This window comes from Loxodonta africana, chromosome 9, assembly GCF_030014295.1.
Source record: "Loxodonta africana isolate mLoxAfr1 chromosome 9, mLoxAfr1.hap2, whole genome shotgun sequence".
Classification (NCBI taxonomy): domain Eukaryota; kingdom Metazoa; phylum Chordata; class Mammalia; order Proboscidea; family Elephantidae; genus Loxodonta; species Loxodonta africana.
Window position 1 is genome coordinate 98378774 of NC_087350.1, and position 26172 is coordinate 98404945.

A 26172-nucleotide genomic window follows, 5' to 3' on the forward strand; every position below is an offset into this window, starting at 1 on the left:
AAATTCCCTGAGGCTTAGCTTCCTTGTGGGTAAGACAGAGTTGTCAATATTTGCCCTATTTCAGCAGTACCTGGGAGGTGTTGTTAGGTGCCATCAAGTTGATTTTGACTCATAGTGACCCACGTGACAGAGTAGAGCTGTACTATAGGGTTTCCTAAGCTGTAATCCTTATGGAAGCATATTTCCAGGTCTTTCTTCTGGGAGTCACTGGGTGGGTTTGAATTATTAACCTTTTGGTTAGCAGCTGAGCACTTCATGGTTATGCAACTAGGGCTCCTTGTCTGGGAGGTAAAAGTCCTTTATTCACCCAGCATTTAATAGTGCCTACTGGATCCATGTTACAGAGATACGACGACAAATTAGACTCAGTCCCTGCCTGCAAGGGGTTGGGGGCAGTAGGGAGATGTACTATTAATAGCAATTTGGGGTTGAGTCACAAAATGCTTACTGAAGGTGGAAATACTAAAAAAAACAAAAAAACAAGTATGACTTAGTGAAGAGAATGGAGGGAGAGCATCCCAGCTCGGGGGCACAGCATTACGCAATAGTAATGAGGTATAAGAGGGGGGCCTGCAAGCCATTCAATTGGCTGGAATAAGGAAGGGAAGAGCAAAAACTAAGGTAGGGAATGTAGGTAGTATCCAGATTATCATGAGTAGTAGATGCTATGGGTGGTGTAAATACTAAGCGCTCAACTACTAACTGAAAGGTTGGTGGTTTGAATCCACCCAGAGGCACCATGGAAGAAAGGCCTCACAACCTGCTTCTGAAAGATCACAGCCTTGGCACCCCTATGGAGAGCCCTTCTAGTCTGGAATACATGGGGTGGCCATGAGTCAGAATTGACTCTATGGCATCTGGGTTTTTTTGTTTGTTTGTTTTTGGTTAGATACTATGTTAAGGGGTTTGCATTTTAACCAGAAGGCAATGACTGGAGGTGGGGGTAATGCAAAATTTATTAAGAGGGGAATTATCATTTTAGACAACGTACTCTGACAGTAACGTAGACAATGGATCAGAGTCAGGAAGACAAATTCAGAGTTTGTTACATCGGTTAAGGTGAGAAAACATGAAGGCTTAAAAAAAGGCAGTGGCACCAAGAATGGACAAGAGAGAACAGTCTTGAGAGACAGTACAGAGGTAGCACTGACAATTCTTTAATATTTTCGTGTTTCAGGTAAAAGCTTATGTAGCAACTTAGATTCCCACTTAAAAATTTTTGCACAAACCATTCCACGACAGTGGTTACAATTTTTGCAATGTGTCAGCATTCTCATTATTTCTATTCTGTTTGTTCTATTTCTATTTTTTAGCTTCCCAGCCCCTCCTTGCTTTCTCATCTTTGCTTTTGGGTAAATATTGATTGTTTGACCTTGTATAGTTGACTGTTTAAGGGAGAACATTCCTCACGGGTGATGTTGTTTACTTCATAAGCCCATCTATTTTGGGGCTGAAAGGAGACCCCCAGGAGTGACTTCCATTCCAAGTTAAAAGGGTTATCTTAAGGGCTATAGCCTCGGGGGTTCCGTTAGTCTCTATCAGTCTAGTAAGTCTGGTCTTTTTTAGGACATTGAATTTTGTTCTACATTTTTCTCCCATCCTATCAGGGATCTTCTATTGTGTCCCTGGTCAAAACTGTCAGTAGTAGTAGCTGGACACCACTGAGTTCTTCTGGTCTCAGATTAGAAGAGGCTGTGGTTCCTGTGGGCTATCAGTCCTGTAGACTAGTTTCTTCTTTGAGTACTTGGTTTTCTTCATTCTCTTTTGCTCCAGATAAGAAGAGACCAATAGTTGTATCTTAAATGGTTGCTCACATGCTTTTAAGACCCTAGATCCTACTCACCAAACTAGGATGTAGAACATTATCTTTATGAACTGTGTTATGCCAATTGACTGGGTTGTCCCATGACACTATGGCCCTGTCTTAGGCTGGTTCTCTAGAGGAGCAAAACCAGTGAAGCAGTGGTGCAGTGGTTAAGAACTTGGCCACTAACTAAAACATTGGCTGTTGAATCCACCAGCTGCTCCTTGCAAACCCTATGTGGCAATTCTACTCTGTCTTACAGGGTCACTACAAGTCGGAATCGACTCTATCGCAAAGGGTTTGGTTTTATATATATCTCTTTCAAGGAAAAATGGCTCACGCAGTGGTAGAGGCTGGCAAGTCCCAAGTCCGTGAGTCAGGCGTTAGGCTGGAGGCTTCTCCTGACTCATGTTGCTGCAGGGGCTGACAAGTCCAAGGTTAGCAGTTAAGATGGCAGGCTGCTGGCTCACAGGCTGTGGAGGCTGATAAATCCCAAGACTGGCAAGCGATACAGCAGGTTCCTGGCTCAAGTCCCAGGAATCAGAGGTTAGATGATGATGAACTGGATGCAGGATCCAGAGCAAGCAAGCGAAATTTGCCAGACTATCAACATATATATGGGATATAGGCCATACCTCCGAGGAAACTCTCCTTATGACTGATCAGCTGATCACATCAGATCACATTATGGAGGATGACTACATCATTACATAACTGTCAAACTACATCTTTACATAATTGCAAAACCACTGAGAATCATGGCCTAGCCAAGTTGACACACAACTGTAACTATCACAAGGTCTAAGCCCTTCAACCCCATAAACCATTCCCATGAGGTGTTTTGATATGTCTAGGTGGTCTCTGTAACTGTGCCCCCCATGTTCTTTATTATGTATATAAATATATACATAGCACACCCAAACTTGGATGTACTTACACCTACAAATATACTCATACATGCATGTGCACTTACTCTCATATGCCCTCCTATACACATACAGCATGCATATCTACCTCTGTAACCACACACAGATTTTTTGATTGTTATCACTGTTGTTGAAAAACTGCTTATGTTATAACATTTACCATAATGGTCTTCTTGTTCTTGCAAGAACTAACATAATTTAATGCCCGACTAGGGGGGTAAAGGAGAAGGGGAAATCAGGGTGAATCAAAGGTTTCTGATATGTCTGGGTAGATAGTGCATTTTTCTACAAGACAAGAAATATGGAAGATAAAGTAGGTTTCTGAGAGCTTCACAAATTCAATTTTGGATACGTTGAGCTTGTTGTGCCTGTGGGACATGCAAGTGGTGATGTGCAGAAGGCAGCTGGATATATGAAATGTCTTTGACAATGCTATGAACTATTCAAATGTGAATAATATCACTTGAATCCCAAATCTATATTTTCAGTATGTCAGGCACCTTGGGAAGTGCATTAACTCTTGCAAGGCCATTAGGGAAATTACTGCAGTATAAATGGTCCACTCAACAGGACTTTAAAGGCTTCAAAGAGTAAGGACAATTCTCAATACTTTATTTGCTTGTTCAATTGAAATTATTTAATGACCTTCAGCATCATTACTACTGTGGTCTGTAGCTTCTTGTTTACTAAAACTAGCATGTGGCTGGCATCTGGACTGGATTAAAAAGAACCACCATGCAGAGGAAGATAGAGGACAGTACTCCTGAGTACTTCTTCCATCTAACCTCACTGCCTATTATGTTTTCCTATATGCATTCTTACTTCCAGCTGCCATGGGGTCATCAAGCATTAGCTTAAATCAAATGTCCTCTGGCTCTGGGTCCCATGATGAAAAATTTATGGAGTCCTGGACACATTACAAGTTTTACAACTTTACAGCTGAAATTCTTCAGGTCCTCTGACCTACTGAAGGAAAAAATATGTTTTACTTTATTGTGATTACTAAATGTTCTTCTAGTGTGTGCATTTTTCCTACAGAATATGCGTGTTGCTTCCAGCAATATGTTTTATGTTACCTTGAAGAGTAAGGAAGCTCTGATGGAAGGAAATAGCTTAGTCCTTTCGCCAGTACAACAGAAAACAGGACTTGTAGCTGGAAGCATGAATGAGTTGACCAAGTCTATGGGTCATCAGTTTGTCTTTCTCTTTTACTGAGTACACCCTATGCGAGTCAATGACTACATCCTAACATACTTTATAAGCAGTTTGTAACGGCCAGCTAACGCTATGAGTGGAGTCTCTTATTAAATAATGTATACCTATAAAGATTTTCCTAAGACTTTAAAATATCAGATGCTCCTGTAAAGTCCAGGATGTAGCTAGCTCAACACTCTTAAATTAAACATTTCCTGGAGAACAGGCTTTCCAAATCTACGTCAACACCTAAAGTGTCTCTCTCCTCAGGAGGTTATAAGTTAACGTCAATTTGGAGACCTCAGCTTGAAAATAAGGTACCCAAATGGGCTCACCTTGACAATAAAATCTGCTGTGAGTGGTCCAGCCATTCTCAGTATCTCTTTGTCTGGAAATTTCTGGAAGTCCACACTAGAATTGTCCACAAGAAAGGTGCCTGTAGAGCTGAGACCGCTTTCACCTTTAACCCCCTGCAGGGTTTTGGTTTCCAGATCTACATAATCAAACACAAGAATAGGAGAGAAAGATGTTCCCACGACTACCACAGACCACATGAAAACATTTTGTGCAACAAAGTCTAGAGGCATCATTCTTTAACCCTTTCATGCTCATAGGTACTTCTAGGGACCCGGTACTTTTTCTGCCTCCAAAGGTTTACTGGGAAGCTGCTGCGCCACTGATAGTGCGTGCTGCCGCAAATCAGGGGCCTTTATGACTGAAGAAATGGCGTGTGCTGCAAATTATGTGACACAGGGTATTGAATGAGGTGTCTGAATTTTTTGGTAAGAAAAACAGAAATGTTGAAAATTTTTATTTGTTACACATATGCACCTGTTAACTCCAGTGGGGACCTGGGTATAATTAGTGGTACTTCACACGTACCACTAGACACTTAGGGTAGGCTTGTAGGAGGGGACAAGAAAAAAAAAATATCCATACTACCTACCAAAAATTCAGACATACTCAATGATTCAGCATGCTTCTGTTAATGAAAACACTTAGTAGCAACAAAAAATTCAAAGCAGGAAATAATTGGTTCACGAAAGGGTTAAATGACTAACAAAAAGGAAATTCAGTTTTAAACAAAATACATGGCACCACTGGATTACATGGAAGTTTAAGCTGCAAATGAAATAATTTTAAAAGTAACTAGCTAAGTATTCCAAATAGTCAAGGGTCCCCGTCAAAATCTTAGGGTACCTCACTTTACTAACAACACTACTCTTTTGACTTAGCCATTTCCCATACTGATTTCAGTCTTAATGGCCCTCAGGCTAGGATACCCTCCAAATATCTTTTTGCTCTATGAGACTCAGCATGCATCTTTGAGTTCCCTCAGCACTTGTGTGACTTTATATTTATGCATCATTTTGTATTTATTATACCTTCTGGTTGCTTACTGCATGTGTGCGATTGCTCAAAGTAAACTATAGAGACTTGGGAGAAGTACACCCAGAATGCTCATTAGAAGCAAGGATGGTGAGCCTTCGTCTCAGAAGGGACCAGTCCCTGGAGAAGGATATCATGCTTGGTAAGGTAGAGGGTCAGTGAAAAAGAAGACCCTCAGCGAGACAGATTGACACAGTGGCTGCAACAATGGGCTTAAACATAGCAATGATTGTGAGGATGGCACAGGACCAGGCAGTGTTTTGTACTGTTGCACATGGGGTCGCTATGAGTCAGAATCGATTTGACGGCACCTAATAACAACAACAACACAGAGACTTAAAAACAAAGGTTATCCTTTTAGTTTTCTCTCTTTCTCTTTTCTAATTTTTTAAAAATACTTATTCAGTATTTACACATATTTGGTACTTCATATGTACTTAAGACAGAAGGAAGAACTTCTTGATTACTGGAGGATTAGAATCTGAATTTGGCCAATGACAAAGCCTATAAAGCATCATTTTTTGTAGGAAATCAGAGCATGCTGGGGAAGATGGTAATTATGATGCGAGTTTCAGAGGAGAATGAGCTGAACTCTCCTGTGATTTAAAATAATTTCCCCCCACATGAAGGAAGACAGATGGACTAAGACTGATGGTTGCCAATGGTTTTGGCAGTGATTCTTCAGCAGAAAGATGGGGCCCTCAGGTGGGGCTCCTACTCCAGCTTCATCAGAATAGTTCCCCTCTTACAGGAGGACTGGAGTTCTCGGGTTAAGAACAATTTTAAGGTCACTGCAGATAACAAAGTTCCTAAAATAAGGCATTTGTATTTATTCTAGATGTTGGCTACATCTGGTTCCCCACTACAAGGAATATCAACAGGTGGAAATTCCTGGTGTTCAATTAAATGCCCAGGGGCCTGCAGGCAAAGTCTGCAGCCCTTCTTTGGGAGCAGGCCAGGCTTCCCTCTCCTGCCTCAGTGCAGAAAGGAACCCACAGAAGAACATGAGGCCCTTTGAGGCGGTACTGAAGTAGGGGAAATCACAGTTGTTGTCATCAGAGGAAAGCAACGGCACTGAATCTCCTTCTTCTAGCCCTCGTTCATCAAGCTGTTTTACATTCGCTAAATTGCAGAAGTATCTCCAGGACGTAAATTAACTGAGTTTTGGGAAAATCCTGGAGGGCTAGGTCATATCTCAGCATCTGATTCATTTCTATCTCCAGCTTCCAGCTGTCCTGCTCAAGGTACTTCTCATTAAAGATGAGCTGGTGCTGGACCAGATTGCCTCGTCATGCTCTGGTTTATCCCCTCATTCAAGTTGGCCCTTTGGTAGGCTGGCTTCTGGGTGTGAAAGACAAAAGTGCTACAGAAGAAACTGTCAATGACTCACACATTCATTTTGCTGAATTATATTCCAATAAGAGACACGCAAAAAAATTTCTTAGCTACACGTATGCTGTCAAACAGTACGTTTGTGGTAGGAAAACAAGCGGATTCCATTTTGCTTTTTATCATTTATGAATATTGTTTGCAGCTTCACCTATCAAATCCTTGGGACAATTAAACCAAATAAGTTCAATTTTCCAGTTTCTTAGTGATCACATGATCAGGAGAGCTGAGTGGTTAATAATTTATAAAAATAACATTTCCTCTTAAATCTATTCATGTGGGTTCCCTTTTTGGCAGTGAATAGTCAGTCCCCCATTCGGTGATGACCCTGGTTTGGAAATTTTATTTTAGCCTGTCGCTGCCCAGAAAAATGCTGTTTTTGAGTGGGGTTGTACACCAGCAGTTAGCTCTGTCCAATTCTCAAAGGGAAAAACGAAATCATCAAATGGTAACAGTGTATACACATATATCATCCTTTGACATGTGAATACTGTATCTTACGGGGTCATTCAGGGTTAGAAAAGAACTTGGATCCATATAAGGTGACTTACCAGCATCTCCTGGCTTTGCCCGAACTATACCTTACTTATTCCCTTAGTTCACATGACCCTTCACATCTCCCCTTTCCCATGCCATGCATTTATTTTTATTTTTAGTGTGATTACAATAAGCTCTCTTAAATTAACTTTTACAGGCTCCAATTTGTCTTCCTCATGCTTGTGTTTCTACCATGATGTCAGGATATTCCAATTGCAAAAGATAATATTTGCTACCTAAATTGGTTTTATAGGCATGTGTGTGGGAGGGAAGAAAAAACAGAAGATGATAGACTGCTTTGTAGGAACCCAGGAACAATCACTGTGGAGGAAATCAGAAATTCTCAAAGGACCAACTGAAGTGAAGACTTTTCATGAAATTGAATTCTAAAGAAAATGCTAACATATCCTCTCTCATCCTCTCCCTGGTTCATAGCCTATAATTTTCTGCTCGTAATTGACAAGTCTACATCTAAACAGTACTAAACAGTAATATAAAACCGTGGCTGTGTATGCCTGTTGTGGCATGACTGAAGAGCAATTCTTGCACCTGAGTGCACAGCTCTGGTGGGACCATGTTGTCTTTCATCTTTGGGGTTATGGTTACCTTCAATCGAGAATCCCAACAGCTCTCTTTAAGACATTACGACCCTGTATTGTCTTTAATACACAGGATACTCAAATATACCATAGTGGTTTTCTTTAAATGGCACAGTGTGAAAGTTGTTTGGTGTTTCCATATTTTCCTGAATTGATAAAGTAATAGAACATGAGATAGGAAGAAAAAGAGAAAGAATGAAGGAGAGGGAGGAAGGGTGGGAGAGAAGGGAAAAAGACAAAGAGAGGCGAGAAAATGGTTGGAATTCACTGGAGAGGAAATAGAGAATGAGAAATAGTACTCACAAAAGCATAAACATGTGCTTAACCTGTGAACAACCTACTGGGAGCATCTATTTTGTGTTTTTCAGGATGTCTGTGGTTAGAGATAATTATCATAGAGGTTTCTGCCATCTCATCAAGCAGTTGAAAGATAAACAGTAGTACTCAAAATATCATATTATGATAGAGTAGAAAGATTTGTACTCTTGTGTTTTAATCTCTTCTGGGAACAAAAAATAAAGAAGAATGACTAAAATTCCCAATCTCCAAAGAAGATAACTGAGTGTACTTACACAAGTGATCAGGTCCTTTTAAAACAAGGCGAATATGTCTACTTCCGTAGGGAATGGCAACCACCGTGTCATCTACTAAAGAGAAACAAAGCAAACTCTTAAAAGGACATAATTTAAAACAAACATACCCAAACAATGATAATCTTTTTTTTTTTTTTTTTTTAAGTATTTGAAATGTGAAAGCCAACATTCAGGATTTGAAATTTCTACTTTCCCCAGAATGGAATATCTTAAAAGAACTGGTCAGTAGTTAACTCATGGGAGATTTGGTCTTTTTTTTTTTTTTTAATATGAATTTTGATATATTGAAAAAATGGATTTGTAAATCTTCATTTAAGATTTCAAAATCTGGTCTTACACTGCCAAATTTCTCTTGAATAGGGCAACTGTATAACATTAAGAAAAATAAATTCTAATGTACAAAGAGTGAGTTTATTATATCAAAATCTGGACTTTTCTCTGGCAGAGTATCTATCTTGGCTGGATAGGACGGAGAAGAAGAGAGGAAAATATATTTGTGTTCTTTAAATGCCTAACGGGCAAAAACCATGCCTTCCAGTTCTTCAATATCCTGTATACTATCTACGCCCTATCCTGTACATAGTAAGAACCCTATAAATAGTAATTAACCTTTCCCACATGCCCCTTTTTTTTGAAAAAAAAAAAAAAAAAGGCTGTTACAGATAATTTGAAAATGAACTGCTTTTCACCTACTTGCAAAGTGAGACTAAATTCATTGAAAGACCCAAAACCCATGCCTAAAAAAAATTGTGATGTATCACATGCATCTCAAAACATATCAGAAGCATTCTTATTTAGAATTCCTTTTGTGACAATACCTTAACAGATGACATTAAATTGCCGAGTTTCACTTTCACCTAAATTACACCATTTACTCTTTAAACCCCAAACTTGGGAGGTAGACAGGTAGGATGCTATCTTTGCTATTTTATGGCAAGTAGACTAAGCCTCTGAGGAGTATAATGACTACTCCAAAGTCAAATGGATAGGAGAGCACTCCGGAAGACAAGGAAAAGGCTGTTTTTTAAAAATTCCCTAGCATATTCATTCTGTGGAATTCCTTGTTCACACACATCTTTCTAATATTATACGTTATCATCTTGTCATTTGGAAATTCAGCTGAAATAAAATAAAATAATCCCCAAAGCTACTCAATTTCTCTGAAACTTAACATTTTTATCCTGCCATTGGGAGACTCAGTTTAAGAAAAGAATCTCAGGAGTTATTAATGTCTCTGATCCTTTGTTTCCTTGTTTATAAAACAGGGAAAACAACACTTACCTCATAATATTGTTGTCAATAGAAATATAGAGATATAGATGGATAATCTGAAACCTAGTAGGTATTTTATAAATATAATTGTCCTCCCTCTATTCCAAATCTCCATAAGGAGAGGGACTGAGAGACTTTGTTTTTATTAGTTTTTTAAACACTTCCATGCCCTTGGTCCATTACCTGTCGAATGGGAAAGAAGAATCATATGCTCTAAATTCCTTCCCTGAAGAGGTTACATCTATCAAGTTCTCTACAATACTGAACATCCTACTTACACTACAACCATACAGCTGTTTTCAGTGCCATACGCTGCAGAAGAAAAGTCAGAGTTTCAAATAGCTAAGTTTGTTTCGGAGCCTTGGTGGCAAAGTGCTTAAGAGCTATGGCTCCTAACCAAAAAGTCTGCAGTTCAAGTCCACCAGCTGCTCCTTGGAAACCCTATGAGGCAGTTCTACTCTGTCCTATAGGGTCTCTAAGAGTCAGAATTGACTTGATGGCAATGGGCTTTTGGTTTGTTTCAGATAGTTTATGCATATAGGAAGAAAAATATCTAAAGGGAATGTAGAAAAGGAACAACAACAATAAAAAAAAATGTAAGGACTGGGCCCACAGTGCTTTAAATGCCCTGCATAAAGAAATTAATTTTTAATTTTACAAGAGAAACTCAGAGCAGTTAAAACAAGGGGATTTCTAGAAATAGAAAGTCTTTTGTTTTTTCCACAGGTCAAATAAAGCGCAAGTAACATGGAACCTTCTGTCTAGCCCTGTGATACTCAGCAGAGATCTTCTGACCTACACACTGCTCAGGCTACCTTTCTCTTGTCCTGAGAAGTGATTCCACTCCCTGGTACATTAACTCTAGCTTTTGGCTGATGCAGTAATGCTTGTACTCTCCCTGAAGAAGGTGGTGGAGGAAGAAGGTAAGATGGAAGAGAGAGTAGACCAGGCCAAGAGTAGAATATCTTCTGAAGTTTGTCTGCACTTGCCTAGTCAAAGATAAGTACGGAGGGGTGAAGAATTTTATTTGAAATAACCAGTCTTAGTCCAGTAGTAAGCACTGAATACATGCTGAACTGTAAATATGTCACTGTACGTGATTTTAACTTTAAGTTTCTGTATTTAACTTAAGCATTTTTTGACTCAAAGCTTGAATTGTTACAAGTACTTTTAAAAAGACAGAGAAAGAAACATGAAACAACTCCGGCTGGTGCAAACTTGAGCAGTCTTCAACACACTGCACAAGAGGTAGGAAGAGACACGCCCTATTCTTCTACCACTCTGAAAAGGGCTAGTGGACCACCGGCAGACCTTCGGCAAACTCATTTATTCCACAAATACTTTTTGAGGGACTTCTGGTGTCAGTCTCCATGCTAGGTACGAGGGATTTGGTGATAAATGAGACAAAGAACCAGTCGCGCGAGGTGGTCCCAAGTTAGTTTCTTAAGAGCTCTAAAACAAAGAAGCCCCTCTAACTCAGTGTATTGCCAACATGATTACTCAGGGAATAGTCTTCTTATGTACCACCTGTTAACATCACCTGATGCGCTTCTGGACATACTTAAAAAAAAAAATGGCACTCTTAATATTACAAAAAGCAAAATAGAAAACCTTAAAAATCTCATTTTCTGCATGTTGATAAAAAGCGACTCTTCGAGTTGCATACGTATTAATGATTGTCTCATGTGATAATAAATTTTCAGTGTTTCTTCAACTTGCCGTCTACTACAGTGCTGCGCATGCACAGGGAAGCGTTTGAGACATCCCAGAACGTGCAACTCATTCGCTTTTAACGCTTGCCTCCTCGGTGATTAATTCAATTGGTATGGCTGGTGAGCAGGTGACTGTCTCCTCGCCCACACATTCCTCTGGGTATCCTTTCCCACTAAGACACACTATTCTTCTAATCTATTCTGGCTTTGTTGACTAAACCCATGATGCCAGTCTTCAGGACGTATTTCTAGGTTATTAATCAACAACTCTAACAGACCTGCTTCACAGTTCAGATAACCCCTCTCGGTTAAAAGGACAAGATTTCCATGTGAATCACGGAATTCTGTCATTTCACATATTAACCCAACCCAGTGCCGTTGAGTCGATTCCGACTCATAGCGACCCTACAGGGGAGAGTAGAACTGCCCCATGGAGTTTCCAAGGAGCGCCTGGCGGATTCAAACTGCCGACCCTTTGGTTAGCAGCCGTAGCACTTAACCACTACGCCACCAGGGTTTCCATTTCACATACATGGATTACAAATACCTTTTCTCAAGAAAACTGTACTCGAGGATCGTACCTAAATGATCTCCTGAAAACACCCTATATCTATATTTATATTCTACATCTTCTTATACAGAACATTTTCCGTTTGTTTTTTAATCTTGTCATATGTAGTTTTTTTTGTGTGTGATTCAATGCTGTATCAGAGAAATGTGATGATGATGATTTTTTTTTTTTGAAAGGACAGGATTTCCTATTCTGATATGTGAGTTAATCTTATTTTTAGACCTGTTCATAAGTTCATGTTTTTAAGGACTCTTTCCTCTAATAAACCTATGAGCTGATATTTAATTTTTTTTTAATGGAAGAGTCATTGTTAGTATAGTTGGATACATATAAAACATTCAGGAATTTTTAGTTATGTATTTTTTATCTTCGTGACAATTTATTATTCTTAAAATATATCCAATAAATATAAGGAGAAGGTGAGCAACTAGGCCCCTCAAATTTGTTGTTTATTTCCAAAGTTTATCAGTAATTGCACAGTGGAGGGTGTATACTGTACAGGCCAAACAAGATCCTCTCTCCCCACTGGGGAGCTCTACCCATCAAGTAGCTTAGGCCAAAAACTCTGGAGCTATCCTTGACTTCATCTTTATATCTAATCAGTTAGAAAATCTTATTGGCATTAGAGTCAAAATATCACATTTCACTGATTCTAAGGGAAATAACTTTACGTTTTAACGGATACAAAATCAGAATGCATGGCACAATCAATGATATATTCTCTCTCATCCAGGCAGTAAACCTAGCATAGTTATGTTTGCCTGCACAGGTGCTAACACCAAAAAAACCAGTATCAAACTTGCAAAATGGGTATAAACAGCTTAGAAGAAAATTCTAAAGACAACCTCTAGGAATCAAATGGTTGTAGAGAGATGAGGAATTGGAAATGCTTAACAACATGTCCCAAAGTGGGTGTCAAAAGTGGGCTAAAACCAAAACAAAAAAAAACACCAAACCCATTCCTGTCGAGTCAATTCTGACTCACAGCGACCCTATAGGACAGGGTAGAACTGCCCCATAGGGTTTTGGAGGAGCTGCTGGTGGATTCAAACTGCTGACCTTTTTGATTAGCAGCCACAGCACACTGCAGCTCTTAACCACTGTGCACCAGGGTTCCAAAAGTGGGGTGGCTCTACATAACCACAACGCTGAGTTAAGAGCCCAGCACCAAAACGTCAGCTTCTGGCCAAGATGGAGTAATAGAGATAAATTTAACTCCTAACTGAAATGACAAAATATCAAACAACATCACAGGTATTTCCCGACTTAGGACGTATTTGAGTTATGATGAATTGCACTTATGACTGTCTTTTGTACATCTTATCGTCAGTAATATGTACCACATACAGTGTTGCAACACATAATCTGCTGATGTTATCCTTCTCGTGCCACCCCCCCAAAACAAAGATTGGATTTATAAAGATGTTGATAATAAAACAGATTAATACATGAAAACTAAAAAAAAAAAAAAAGAGGTATTTGACTTACAATGGAGTCACTGGAACGGAACCTTGTCATAAGTCGAGTACTACCTGTATGTGAAATCATGGTTTTCAAGGTGCTGGACTTCAAGCATGGAAGGACAGTGACCCCAGAAAGTTGGGAAACAAATGAGATGAGTCAGACAATTGCCCCAACTTACTGCCTTGAAAGACGTTCCAGGCCGTGGTTCAGAAAGAAGAAACTCAGGGGGATTCCCTGAGTTGAGAGGAAAAGCTGAGAGTCTGAGGAAGAGGCCAACATGACTAGAGTTTGCAGGACAGAATACTAGAAAGGAGGGAGATACACAGAGACACAACTTTTGAGATCTAAGAAGGTCCCCCTTAAGCATATTGATCAGTACATGTATGTGAGGCTGGAGAAAGAACCAGAAAAAAGAACAATATGGAAGAGAACCTGGTGCTCATACAGGGCAGGGAATAGTATCTTATCTTACCTGTCAGACTGGAAAAACCTCATAATTCGTAGGACATCAAGTAGAGTACTTAAAAGGGTCTTCTGTCTGTAGCAGGGCACAATTAGCTCTAGACTAAATATGGCTTTGGTACTACCTACCAAATTTCAAGACCCCAAAGGATCAAAGATTCCAAGCAACTTAACTGCTCCTAGAACAAAGCTCAAGAATATTTCTAGGAATACAAAAATATCTAGTACTGTACAAGGTAAAGTTTGCAATGTTTGGCATCCAGTTAAAAATTACTAGGCATGGAAAGAAATTGAAAAAGAGAGCCCACACTGAAGGGAAAAATCAATCAAATGAAACACAGAATGGACATTAATCCATGGAATAACTGTATTCCATGTGTTCAAACATTAAGTACTGAAAAAGTAATCTCCAGTCTCAGATAGTTTCACTGGTGAGTGATTCCTAGTATTTAAAGTAGAAATAACATCAATCCTACACAATCTATTCCAGAAAATAGACGAGGTAGGAACACTTCCCAACTCATTGTACGAGGCCAGCATTATGCTGATGTGAACGCCAGATAAAGATAGTACAGACAGATAATATTAAAAACCAATACCCAAACATGACCATAAATGTAAAAATCCTCAACCAAATACTGACAAATCAAATTTAACAATCCATATAAAGAGCTATACACCATGATGAACAGAGTTTATCTGGGGAACACAAGGTTGGTCTTTGCTTGAAAATCAATTAATGAGATTCATCACAATAACAGCGTAAGAAAGAAAAGCCACATGATCATATCAACTGAGACAGAAAAGGCATTTGACAAAATTTAACATAAATTAGTGACAATAACTCATCAAACTAGGAATAGACGGGAACTTCCTCAATCTGATCAAGGGCATGTACAAAAAACCTACAGTTAACAACATACTCCACAGTGAGAGACTAAACGTTTTCCTCTTAATATTGTGAACAAGTTAAGGAAGTCTACTCTAATAAGTCTTATTCAACATTGTACTGGGCATGCAAGTCAGTGCCATAAGGCCAAAAAAGGAATAAAAGGTCTACAGATTGGAAAAGAAGCAAAACCATCCCTATTTGTAAACAACATGATTTTTTATATAAAAAAATCCCAAGAAAACTACCAAAGAATTCCTACAACTAATAGGTGAGTTTTAACAGTTTTGCAGAATACGTGAACAACATACAAAAATCAATCATACTTCTATAAATTAGCAATGTGCAATTGGAAATAAAATCCTTTTAAGAAATTAATATCATGGAAATATTCTAAGTGATCAGAAAGCATTGTATCATAGTTTTCTTAGTTTTCATTGTTTTTTAGTGGTATGTAAAATAATGGTGCATCTTTCAATTGACGATGTCTTAAAAAAAAAAAGAAATACAATATATCCAGAATTGGATCACTTCTCATCACCTCCGCTGCCCATGTCATCATCATCCCTGGCCTGGCTTACTGTAATAGTCTCCCGACCACTCTTCTTACTTCTATACTTGGCCTCATTCCAGTCTATTCTCAACATGTATATAGAGTGATCCTTTTAAAAAGGAAATTAAATCATGTCATTCCTCTGATCAAATCCTATAATGACTTCTCATCTCATACTAAAAGCCAAAGTTCTTATAGAACCCTAAAATATCTGTGCCGGTCTCCACCCCACCTGACAACATCCCTGCCTTCTTCATTTTCTCTAGCCTTTAAATTTACTCATTTCATTTCAGTCACACTGGCTTCTTTGCTCTTCAAGAAGTATGTCAAGAATGTACCCACCTCAAGGTCTTTGCACTTGCTTTTTTCTCTGCTTGGAAATCTCCTTCCCTGATTTTTGCATGATGGCTTCACCTCCTTCGAATCTTTGCTCAAATGTCATCTTACCAGTGAGTCGTTCCATTAGTAACCTATTTAAAATTTCAACCTCCCTCCAACACTCTCCGTTGGTGTCCACCCCCATCTCCTGTTCTTCTTTCCTGCTTTATTTTTCTCCATGGCTCCTATCACCATATGACACGCTACACATTTTGTTTACTTGTTTTATCTGTTTATCTGAATGTCTCTCACACTGGTACGTAAGCCACAAGAGAAAATGGATTTTTGTCTATTTCACTTATTGCTGTGTCTCTAGTACCTGAGTGAAAAGCAGGTGCCCAATACATATTTGCTACTGAATGAATAAATATATATCCTTGAACCTATAGTCAGCTGATCTTTGACAAAGTACCAAAGTCCACTGAATGGAAGAAAAGACAGTCTTTTTAACAAATCACGCAGGCAAAACTGGATGTGCCTCTGTAAAAAAGGAAACAGGACCCACATCTCACACAAAAACTAACTCAAAACGGTCAAAGACCTAAATACAAACCCTAAAACAATAAAGATAATCTAATACACATTGCACAAACACCAGGAGATAAACTAGAGAACATGGAGTGCCTAAAAATTAAACACTTCTCATCAAAAGACTTCACCAAAAGAATAAAAAGAGAACCTATGGACCGGGAAAATTTTTTTGGCTACGATGTATTCGATGAGGGTCTAATCTCTAAAATCTGTATAATACTTCAACATCTCAATAACAAAAAGACATATAATTCAATTAAAAAATGGGCAAAGGATATGAACAGACATTTCACCAAAGAAGACATTCAGGCAGCTAACAGACACATGAGGAAATGCTCACGATCTTTAGCCATTAGCGAAATGCAAATCAAAACTACAATGAGACATCATCTCTCCCCAACATTACTGGCACTAATAATAAAAAAAAAAAAAACAGAAAATAACAAATGTTGGAGAGGTTGCAGGGAGATTGGAACTCTTATTCACCACTGGTGGGAACACAAAATGGTACAACCACTCTGGAAACCAACACAACACCTCCTTAAAAAGCTAAAAATAAGAATACCTTAAGATTCAGCAAGCCCACTCTTAGGAATATATCCTAGAGAAATAAGAGCCATCACACAAATAGACATATGCACACCCATGTTCACTGCAGTATTATTCACAGTGGCAAAAATGATGAGAACAACTGAAGTTCCCATCAACAGATGAATGGATAGACAAATTATGGTACATACACACAATGGATTATTACGCAACGATAAAGAACAATGATGAATCTGTGAAGCACCTCATAATGCGGACGAATCTGGAGGGTATTATGCTGAGTGAAATGAGTCAATCACAAAAACACAAATATTGTATGAGACTACTATTATAAAAACCCAAGAAAAGGTTTACACATAGAAAAAAACAACGTTTAATGGTTACCAGGAAGGGGAGGGGTGGGATGGGGAAATCACTAACTAGATAGTAAAAGATAGTAGACACGTGTTAATTTTGGTGAAGGGAAAGATAACACACAATATAGGGGAAGTCGGCACAACTTGACCAAGGCAAAGTCATAGAAGCTTCCTAGACACATCCAAACACCTTGAGAGACTGGGTTACTGGTACTGAGGGTTGGAGAACATGGGGTTGGGGTGTATCTAGGTCAACTGGCTTAACATAGTTCATAAAGAAAATGTTCTATATCCGATTTGGTGAGTAATATCCGGGGTCTTAAAAGCTTGCAAGTAGCCATCTAAGACACATCTATTGGTCACATCACATTCAGAGCAAAGGAGAATGAAGAAAACCAAAGACACAGGAAAACATTAGCTCAAAGGACTAATGGACCACATCAACCACAGCTTCCATAAGGCTGAGCCTAGAAGAATTAGAGTGTCCAGTTACCACCACTAACGGCTCTGTCAGGGCGCACAATAAAGGGTCCCAGAGAGAACAGGAGGAAAACATACAGCAAAATTCATATTCACACACACACACACACACATGCACGCACACAAAAGACCAGACTTAATGGTCCGACAGACACTGGAGGAACCCACGAGACTTTGGCCCCCAGACAACCTGCTAACTCAGAACTGAAGTCGCTCCCAAACTCCACCTTTCAGCCAAAGATTAGACAGGCCTATAAAACAAACAACACATGTGAGGAACATGCTTCTTAGTTTAATCACAAAATCAAGTATACAAGACCAAATGGGCAACATCTTCCCAAAAGCAAAGACAAGAAGGTGGCAAGGGATAAGAAAACTGGACAAATGGACATGGGGAGCCCAGGGTGTAAAAGGAAAGGGGGAGAGTGCTGACACATTTCGGGGATTGCAACCAATGTCACAAAACAATTTGTGTATAAATTTTTGAATGGGAAACTAATTTGCACTGTAAACTTTCACCTAAAGCACAATAAAATTAAAAAAGATATATATCCTTGAGTAGTGTGTGAGTATAGCCTGAAGCAGCCAGGTACAAGGTGGAAATTTCTTTAAAATTCTGTGCTTTCTTTAAAAAATCCATATGTATTTTGTGCTTCACTATAGAATATACAGACTTTTTTTTTTTTGCTAAAAGCTTGCTTTACCTCAAAATCCCAGAGCCAGACTGATAGTTCAGGAATGTATTTGCTTACCGGTATCCATTAAAAATCAGTATAAACTGTAATTCAAGAAGCATAGCCTTAAGTCTTAAGAGCTTCATTTCACTTTGATGTAAACTAATTTATTGGGTCCTTGCCACTTAGGGTAGGTGGAGAGGTGTTTTCAAAGCACATAGATATACATAAGGTCTACGAAGCTAGAGATAGCAAATGGATAGTGAACAGACTGGTTCTAGCTCTAAGGATATTCTGAGTATACATGGAAAATGTATAACATATTACAAATCAATCAAGCTTATAAGAAAATGAGCATTTAAATTTTAAGAATCCAAAACAAGTTTTTAAAACAAGTTAATGGTATCAAAATTTGATTCTTTTTGTCTTGGGCTGGGGAAGTCAAGAGAAAGTGACCAGGGAAAACGGAAATACTTCAATTTATCAGCGGACAGCCTTTTCCTTTAAAAAAGAGTGCCTCTACCTTACTCTATTTCCATTATCATGCCTAACACAGAAACAAAATTCACCATCAAATGGCAGCCATTTAACAAGTTCCTCCTACTTCTCTTTATCCTTCTGCTTTTTTCCACCAAGCCAGATTCAGAAGAGGACATGGAACAAGGGATATCATTGCTGATGGCAGATCGGTCTTGGATGAAAGCATAGAATCCCAGAAGGATGTTTATCTGTGTTTTATTGACTATGCAAAGGCATTTGACTGTGTGGATCATAACAAATTATGGATGATATTGTGAAGAATGGGAATTCCAGAACACTGAGTTGTGCTCATGAGGAACCTGTACATAGACCACGAGTCAGTCATTCAAACAGAACAAGGGGATACTGCATGGTTTAAAGTCCAGAAAGGTGTGTGTCAGGTTGTGTCCCTTCACCATACTTATTCAATCTGTATGCTGAGCAAATAATTTGAGAAGCTGTGCTATACGAAGAAGAATTCGGCATCAGGATTGGAGGAGATCTACAGGTGAAACAACGCTGCTTGCTCAAAGTGAAGCAGATTTGAAGCACTTACTGATGAAGACCAAAGACTACAGCTTTCAGTATGAATTACACCTTAACGTAAAGGAAACAAAAATCCTCACAACTGGACCAATAAGCAACATCATGATAAATGGAGAAAAGACTCAAGTTGTTACGATTTCATTTTTCTTGGATCCACAACCAATGCCCACGGAAGCAGCAGTTAAGAAATCAAATGGCTTATTGCACTGGGCAAATCTGCTGCAAAAGATCTCTTTAAAGTGTTCAAAAGCAAGGATGTTACTTTGAGGACTACGGTGTGCCAGACCCAAGCTGTGATATTTTCAATTGCCTCACATGCATGCCTAAGCTGGGCAATGAATAAGAAGACGGAATAAGAACTGGTTAATTTGAATTATGGGACTGGCAAACAATATTGAATATACCATGGACTGCCAGAAGAATAACCAAATTTGTCTTGGAAGAAATACAACCAGTGTGCTCCTTAGGAGCGAGGATGGCAAGACGGTATCTTACATACATTGGACATGTTATCAGGAAGGACCAGTCCCTGGAGAAAGACATCATGCTTCGTAAAGTGGAAGGTCAGTGAAAAAGAGGAAGGCCTTTAATGAGATAGACTGACGCAGTGGCTGCAACGGTGGGCTCAATTTAGCAATGATTCTGAGGACGGCGCAGGACTGGGCACTTTTGTTCTGTGTACATAGGGTCGCTATGAGTCAGAACCAACTTGACAGTACCTAACACAACATTTTCCAGTATGATCTTTAACTCTCTCATTTTTCATTTGTTCCCCTGAGGCTTGATAGCACGAAGCAAAAAACTTGGAAATAAGTTCAGAAAGAAAATGAGTCCAATGTGGTGGAATCCAAGCGCTAGGAGTTCTAAGAAAGCATGTGGCTGGCTTAAGGTGTCTTTTGGCAGAACACAGGGGAGGGACTTGGCCAAACTCCCTTCATGTCTCCAGCGGCAGAGAACGGCTTACCTGGCTAATACACTGGGCCCTGCAGACTGGCCTAATCCTCCCTGCCTGTGGGTCGCTTCACAGTCTGTAAATACAGGTGGAAAGTTTTTCTAGGGTGAAGAAAGCATAAGCAAGGCAGTTTGTTCAGCATCTGCTATAGATTTCAGGGAGGTGCACTCATATGCTGGAATTTATTTACATAAATCATTTTGTCATGAGGCATCATCAGTGTGAAGGTAAATGAATCAATTACATTTTGTCATTATGTATAATCATCAGGTTTTGTATTTTATAATTTACCCACTGTCAGCCTTGAGGAGAGCACTTTTCATTAAAGTATTTATTTGCCAACCTGGAGATGACGTATGGTGCTCAATTTGCTTCAGTTTGTCCTTCAGAGCTTCTCCACCTATGTTCCAATGATTCAAAGCCCAGGGGTCACTGATCAGCCTCTAACAGGAAGGTAAGAAATATCTACCTTCAGGCTCCTCTCTAAGGGCAGGAGGGAAGGGGCACAAGGAAGAAAGGAAAGATCCCCACCATGAAAATCATACCCTAGCCCCTTTGATACCTGACATAAATTTCCAGATAATGAGTACTGATTCAGTTATGTACAAAGACTAATTTGAAAGATTCTAACTTTGCTAGCATTCCTGAACGAGTTCTCTAAAAGTGACCATTTAAATGTAACTCTTTCCAAATAGCTACCCATGACTCCAGAGATTTATAAGAGAATTATGCCTCTGTCCATCTCTGGTTTCCATCTTCTAACTTGTTTAATTTTTCATCTTATAGAAGAAGCTACCAACACACATGGCCAAAGAAAAATCTCTCCTGAATGTACTATATCAATGTCTAACTTACCTCATCCTTCATTCCATCTGCCAGAAGGTTTTTTTTTTTTTTTTTGCAAAATCACATTTTTCACTGTCTCCAGGGGAGTCAGAATGTGGAGAGTTTCCCCAAGCTGGCACCTCCAATTTTTCATGTGTTTTAAATACCTGCTTCTTTCTTCCTGCCCCCTCTTCTTCCCTAGAGGTTAGTCCTTTTGGCCAGTGGCCTTTTCCTGACTTCTCCTCTGAATAGCTCTTAGTGCACACCAGAAGAGCTGAATCTACCTTTCTTCTTGACTTACAAGTCCATTTAAAGCCACAAACCTCCCATATGTCAATTGTTTTCTTCTAGCTAGTCAACAAGTAAAGAGAACAAAATCACACTCACTAAAGATATTCATTCTCATTCCCCAAGCCAGGTGGGACATGTGGAAAGAGATAATCAAGGATCTATTGAAGAATTCTGAATAATGGCAAAATCTGGAGACAATATGCCAAATAAGGTCAAAATAATTCTAAGAATGCATGTCCTTGAGTACAAAACCAAAAAAAAAAAAAAACCAAACCAGTTGCTGTCAAGTTGATGCCATCTCTTGGTGACCCTATGTGTTGCAGAGCAGAACTGTGCCCCATAGGGCTTTCAAGGCTGTGACCTTTTCAAAGTCTATCACCAAGTGTTTTTTCCAAGGTACCCCTGGGTGAGTTCAAACTGCCAACCTTTAGGTTAGCCAAGGCCTTAACCTTTTGCACTGCCCAGGGACTCCTCCCGGAGTACAAGGAGTATCTTATTTCTATCTATATCTTCTGGGGCACCTAGTACCGTGACTGTCACAGAGGACAGTGAACTGAAAAAGGACCTGGATTAATGTGTGACTCCACTGTTGACTCAGGTATCATGAGGACCTATACCATCTACTCTAGCAGTGCCCAACTGGGTAGATATCTGAGGCCCCTGCCTTGGTCCATCTACCTGCTTTATAGATGAATCTGATTTTGGGCTCAAATCTTGGCTCTAAGTATTTTATAGTTGTGTAGTTTGGAGAGGTCACTTAATCTGGCTAAGCCTCCATTCGCTCATCTGTAACGTGGACATTAACAGTACCTTGCTCATAGGTTGTTATGAGGATTAAATGAGACGATCATGTACCGTTCTCAGCACCCATATGTACAGTAAACATACTTTTACTGTTCTGGTATAGAGAGATCAAGACACAAAGATCACTAAAAAGCTTCACACAATCATTGCCCAATATTAATTCTGAAAGCACCTGTGGTCAGCACTGACCAAAAGCTGCTCTGTAAATGGTGACCATGTTATTTCACAACTGGAGGAGTGAATTTATGCTAATCTGCTCATTCTCTCTGGTATATTCCACCAGAAACACCAGATTACATACCAGGCTGGCAGATAGGCAGGCAGGGACTGGGACGCAGTCTGTCCTCGTGTTGGGTAACAAAGCTCATGTTTGCAGGTAGGATGTATCTAGACTCATGTCTAATTTACTCCTGCTATGCCTCAGAAGGAATGGCTTTCTCCTTGGGGTTGCAACCGGTGACTTGACTCAATCCACTAAGCTAAACTATAAAGTAGGAACATTAAACTTTCCACAACACTTTCAGATTCATTTTCACTTTGGTAGAGGTGTTATTCCCTAGCTGCTGCGGGGAGCCCACGCTAGGCCAGGGGAGAATAAGTCCACAAGCCCAAAGATTGCCCCATCTCTTTGGTGTCTTACATTTGGTTGTGGAGAGCTGGGATTTATACTGCCCTCGAACCAGCCGGCAGGTGGACCCATCTCCATTGCAGACCCCACAGTTATCTTCCTTGACGGTGCTTCCCAGCTGGTGATCGCAGCCAACAATCTAACAAGAAAGAGAGATGTGAATTCAACCAGGCACCTACCCAAGGAAGGACCCATTGTGAGGTCATTCGCCACCAAATTACCCTCCCTTCCTCCCTGAGGAGGCATAAAAGATACGTCCTATGAAGGGGACCGAGTCTAGGTGGAATTTGAGCCGAGCTAAGAAAGAAAAACGTAGCGTGGGTAAAAATGTTTTTACAGTTCCAATACACAAACAGAAAGGAGGGTGTGAGAGAGAGATTGAGAGAGGAGAGAAAGATCCTGAACTATTTATGTTGTTGGGTGCCATCGAGTCGATTTTTGACTCAAAGCAACACAATGTGACAGAGTAGAACTGCCCCATAGGGTTTTCTAGGCTTTTAATCTGCATGGGAGCAGGTTTCCAGGTCTTTTCTCCTCAGAGCTACTGGGTAGGTTTGAATTGCCAACCTTTGAGTTAGCAGCCAAGCGCTTAACCGTTGCACCACCAGGGCTCCTTAGTAATGTTATATAACCTTCATAAAAAAAATTCCCATTGTCAATAATTATGATTCATGGAAACCAGAAAAAAGTACAACCATGATGGAACTGTAGCAGGAAACATTTTAAAACCTTCTCATCTACTGAATCACCTCCATGTTCTATATGTCCTCTAAAATATAAACTGCATAAGGGTTAAGGTTTTCTATGTTGAGTTCTTTGATGTATTTCAAGCCACTAGAACAGAGCTTGGCAAACTGTAGGCCCTCAATAAATGTTTGCTGAATGACAATGAAAATATATACTTTTCTAGCTAGCACTTCATTTAGGAAAGGAGATTCAGCTGACTGAAACAAGGTTAGTAATATGTATGTGTGGTGGGGCAGGTGGCCATGGAGGGCAGTAGAGATGAACAACACTGAGGGCCCTGCTATTTCACTGGCCCTGTCCTGGTGGCGTAGTGGTTAAGAGCTATGGCTGCTAACCAAAAAGTTGGCAGTTCGAATCCACCAGGTGCTCCTTGGAAACTCCATGCGGCAGCTCTACTCTGTTCTATAGGGTCGCTATGAGTCGGAATTGACTCACCAGCAGTGGGTTTTTTTTGTTTGGGTGCCAAGAACAATACAAATATATCATTAACTGTCAAAACAATCATGTAAGTTATTATTATCCCCACTTTACAGTTAAAGCTATGAATCTTATCCAAGGTCACTCAGCTAATAAGCAGCAGAGCTCTAAATACATCTAACAAAACTTATATGCTTAGTCCAAACCAGGCTTAACAAAATCATGAGCCTTTATAAAGTACGTGGGCAAACTGATCCGAAACTTTACTCTTTTCTTTCTAATGCCTGAGTTAAAAAAAAAAAAAATTCAAAACTCAACTGTACCAGATTGTTCTAGTTAGATCCAGTACTAAAAGACTTATTCCATTCCCAAACTACTTCAGCTACTTCTTTGACAAAATAAAATGAGAACTGTACTAACATTTGAAGGGGCTTTTCTCCACCAAGTCCTCACAATTCCTCCTGCCTTTCAAAGATATGGTTGCTAATGTGAGGCTTGGTTTTCCTTTTTGTGGCTCTAATAATTGCAAACACATGTTTAGGCAAAAGTTTAACAATGTAATTACTTAGCATTGTGTTATCTAAGTGATATATTTTTCAAATGTGGTAATGTATCACTTAGATAACACAACTGTAGTAATGTATTTTTTTATAATTAAAAACAAGCATTTTTTAAAAATAGATGACAGAGCAACAATCTATTAACAGTCGTACATTTTTTGAAATGCAAGGATGCCAGCAAAACCTGGCGCTGAGTACTAAAGTGGGGAGAAAAGATAGGTTGACCCTGTCCCAGTGCGTTCACTGTGGTCAAGTAGCAGGTCTCCAATCCGTTCAGAGGCTGCAGTGAGGTCACTTCAGAATTCATCCAAACTTCACTCATGCAGAGCCAAGCACGTGCTGGCTTAAGTCTTCTCTGGTGTTCTTCTATGTAAGTGCAGTTAAGGTTATTTTCAAAAGTCTTATTTGTAGATGGACCCGCACATGAGCTGTTTAATTCTGTATTCACTCTTAGGTTCCATATACAATGTGAAATGGGAATGCAGATGTACCTTACTTACAAAAATTTATTTAATTATTCAACCAAAATTTACTGAGGGCTTGTTATGGGGCCAGGCACTGTGGTAAGTACTTGGGGTTCAGCGGTGAATTTCAGCATAGATGGGCACACCCCTTATGGGACTTACAGTCTAGTGGTAGAGGCAGACACTACTCAAATCATCACACAAAATAAACGTAAAATGATAATCACAATAAATGCCAAGAGCACAGATACATGGTGTTCTGAAAGCATGAAATGTGGAAAATTAGATCTGGTTATTAAGGCCAGAGAAGACTTTCCTGAGGAGGAATCTTTTGGGATGAAATACGAATGAGGAATCAGAATTAACGAGATGAAGGGGAGATGTTGCTGCGAGGTTAACCACATCTTTTCGTCATGCCTAGACACTAGTTAATTAGAAAGTAAGCAAAAACCAAAGTCAATGAGAATAACAGAAACATGGCAGGACACTAAACCATTACATTACACTAACAGGGTTGAATCCTTTGAGAAAACATGGCAATCTTAATTTAGGCAGTATCCAAAAAAAAAAATCACAGACTCTACTGTTGTTATACAGGGTTGAAAAAATATGGCCTTAATCTTACAAGGTATTCAGCTCTGTGGAAGGGCAAGATGGGTAGTGGGCAGGAGAATCCACTCTCAGGTATCTCACGCCTAACTGGATTTACTCCTTAAATTATAGGAATTTCAAGTTTCTCAAAGGATTTAAGTTTCTCTGGAAAAATTTTAATGGACTCTGATGTCTCTAAAGGAGCCAGAGGAAATAATCATAAAAACCTCTCTCTAATCCCAAAGATTTCTTATGGTTCCACAGCCATCTTAAGAACAATCCAGCTTCACCATCCAAAGTAACAGTCATCCTAGGAATAGCTAAATAGAAGGTGACATACTTTAAGGATAACTTGGCCAGAGCACTGGCTTCAGCGCTCTCAGTGTAGATTTACAGACCTTAGTTCCAGCTGGGCTTTAACTTCAGAGTTTAAAAGACTAACATCTCTCTAACACAATTGTTTTTTTCTCTGTATCAATTCTTCTTTAAGGTGCCAAAATATTCTA

General features: G+C 39.5%; 1 protein-coding gene across 1 annotated transcript in view; it reads right to left on the minus strand.

Annotated features, from left to right (window-relative positions):
• Positions 1 to 26172, minus strand: part of ADAMTSL1 (ADAMTS like 1) — a 389822-nt gene that overhangs the window by 228211 nt on the left and 135439 nt on the right. Inside the window, exons 5-7 of the mRNA XM_064290455.1 lie at positions 22900 to 23026; positions 8411 to 8485; positions 4260 to 4417 (exon numbers count right to left, since the gene is read on the minus strand). Coding sequence (XP_064146525.1) covers positions 4260 to 4417; positions 8411 to 8485; positions 22900 to 23026 — 360 coding nt within the window. The remainder of the gene's footprint in view (positions 1 to 4259; positions 4418 to 8410; positions 8486 to 22899; positions 23027 to 26172) is intronic.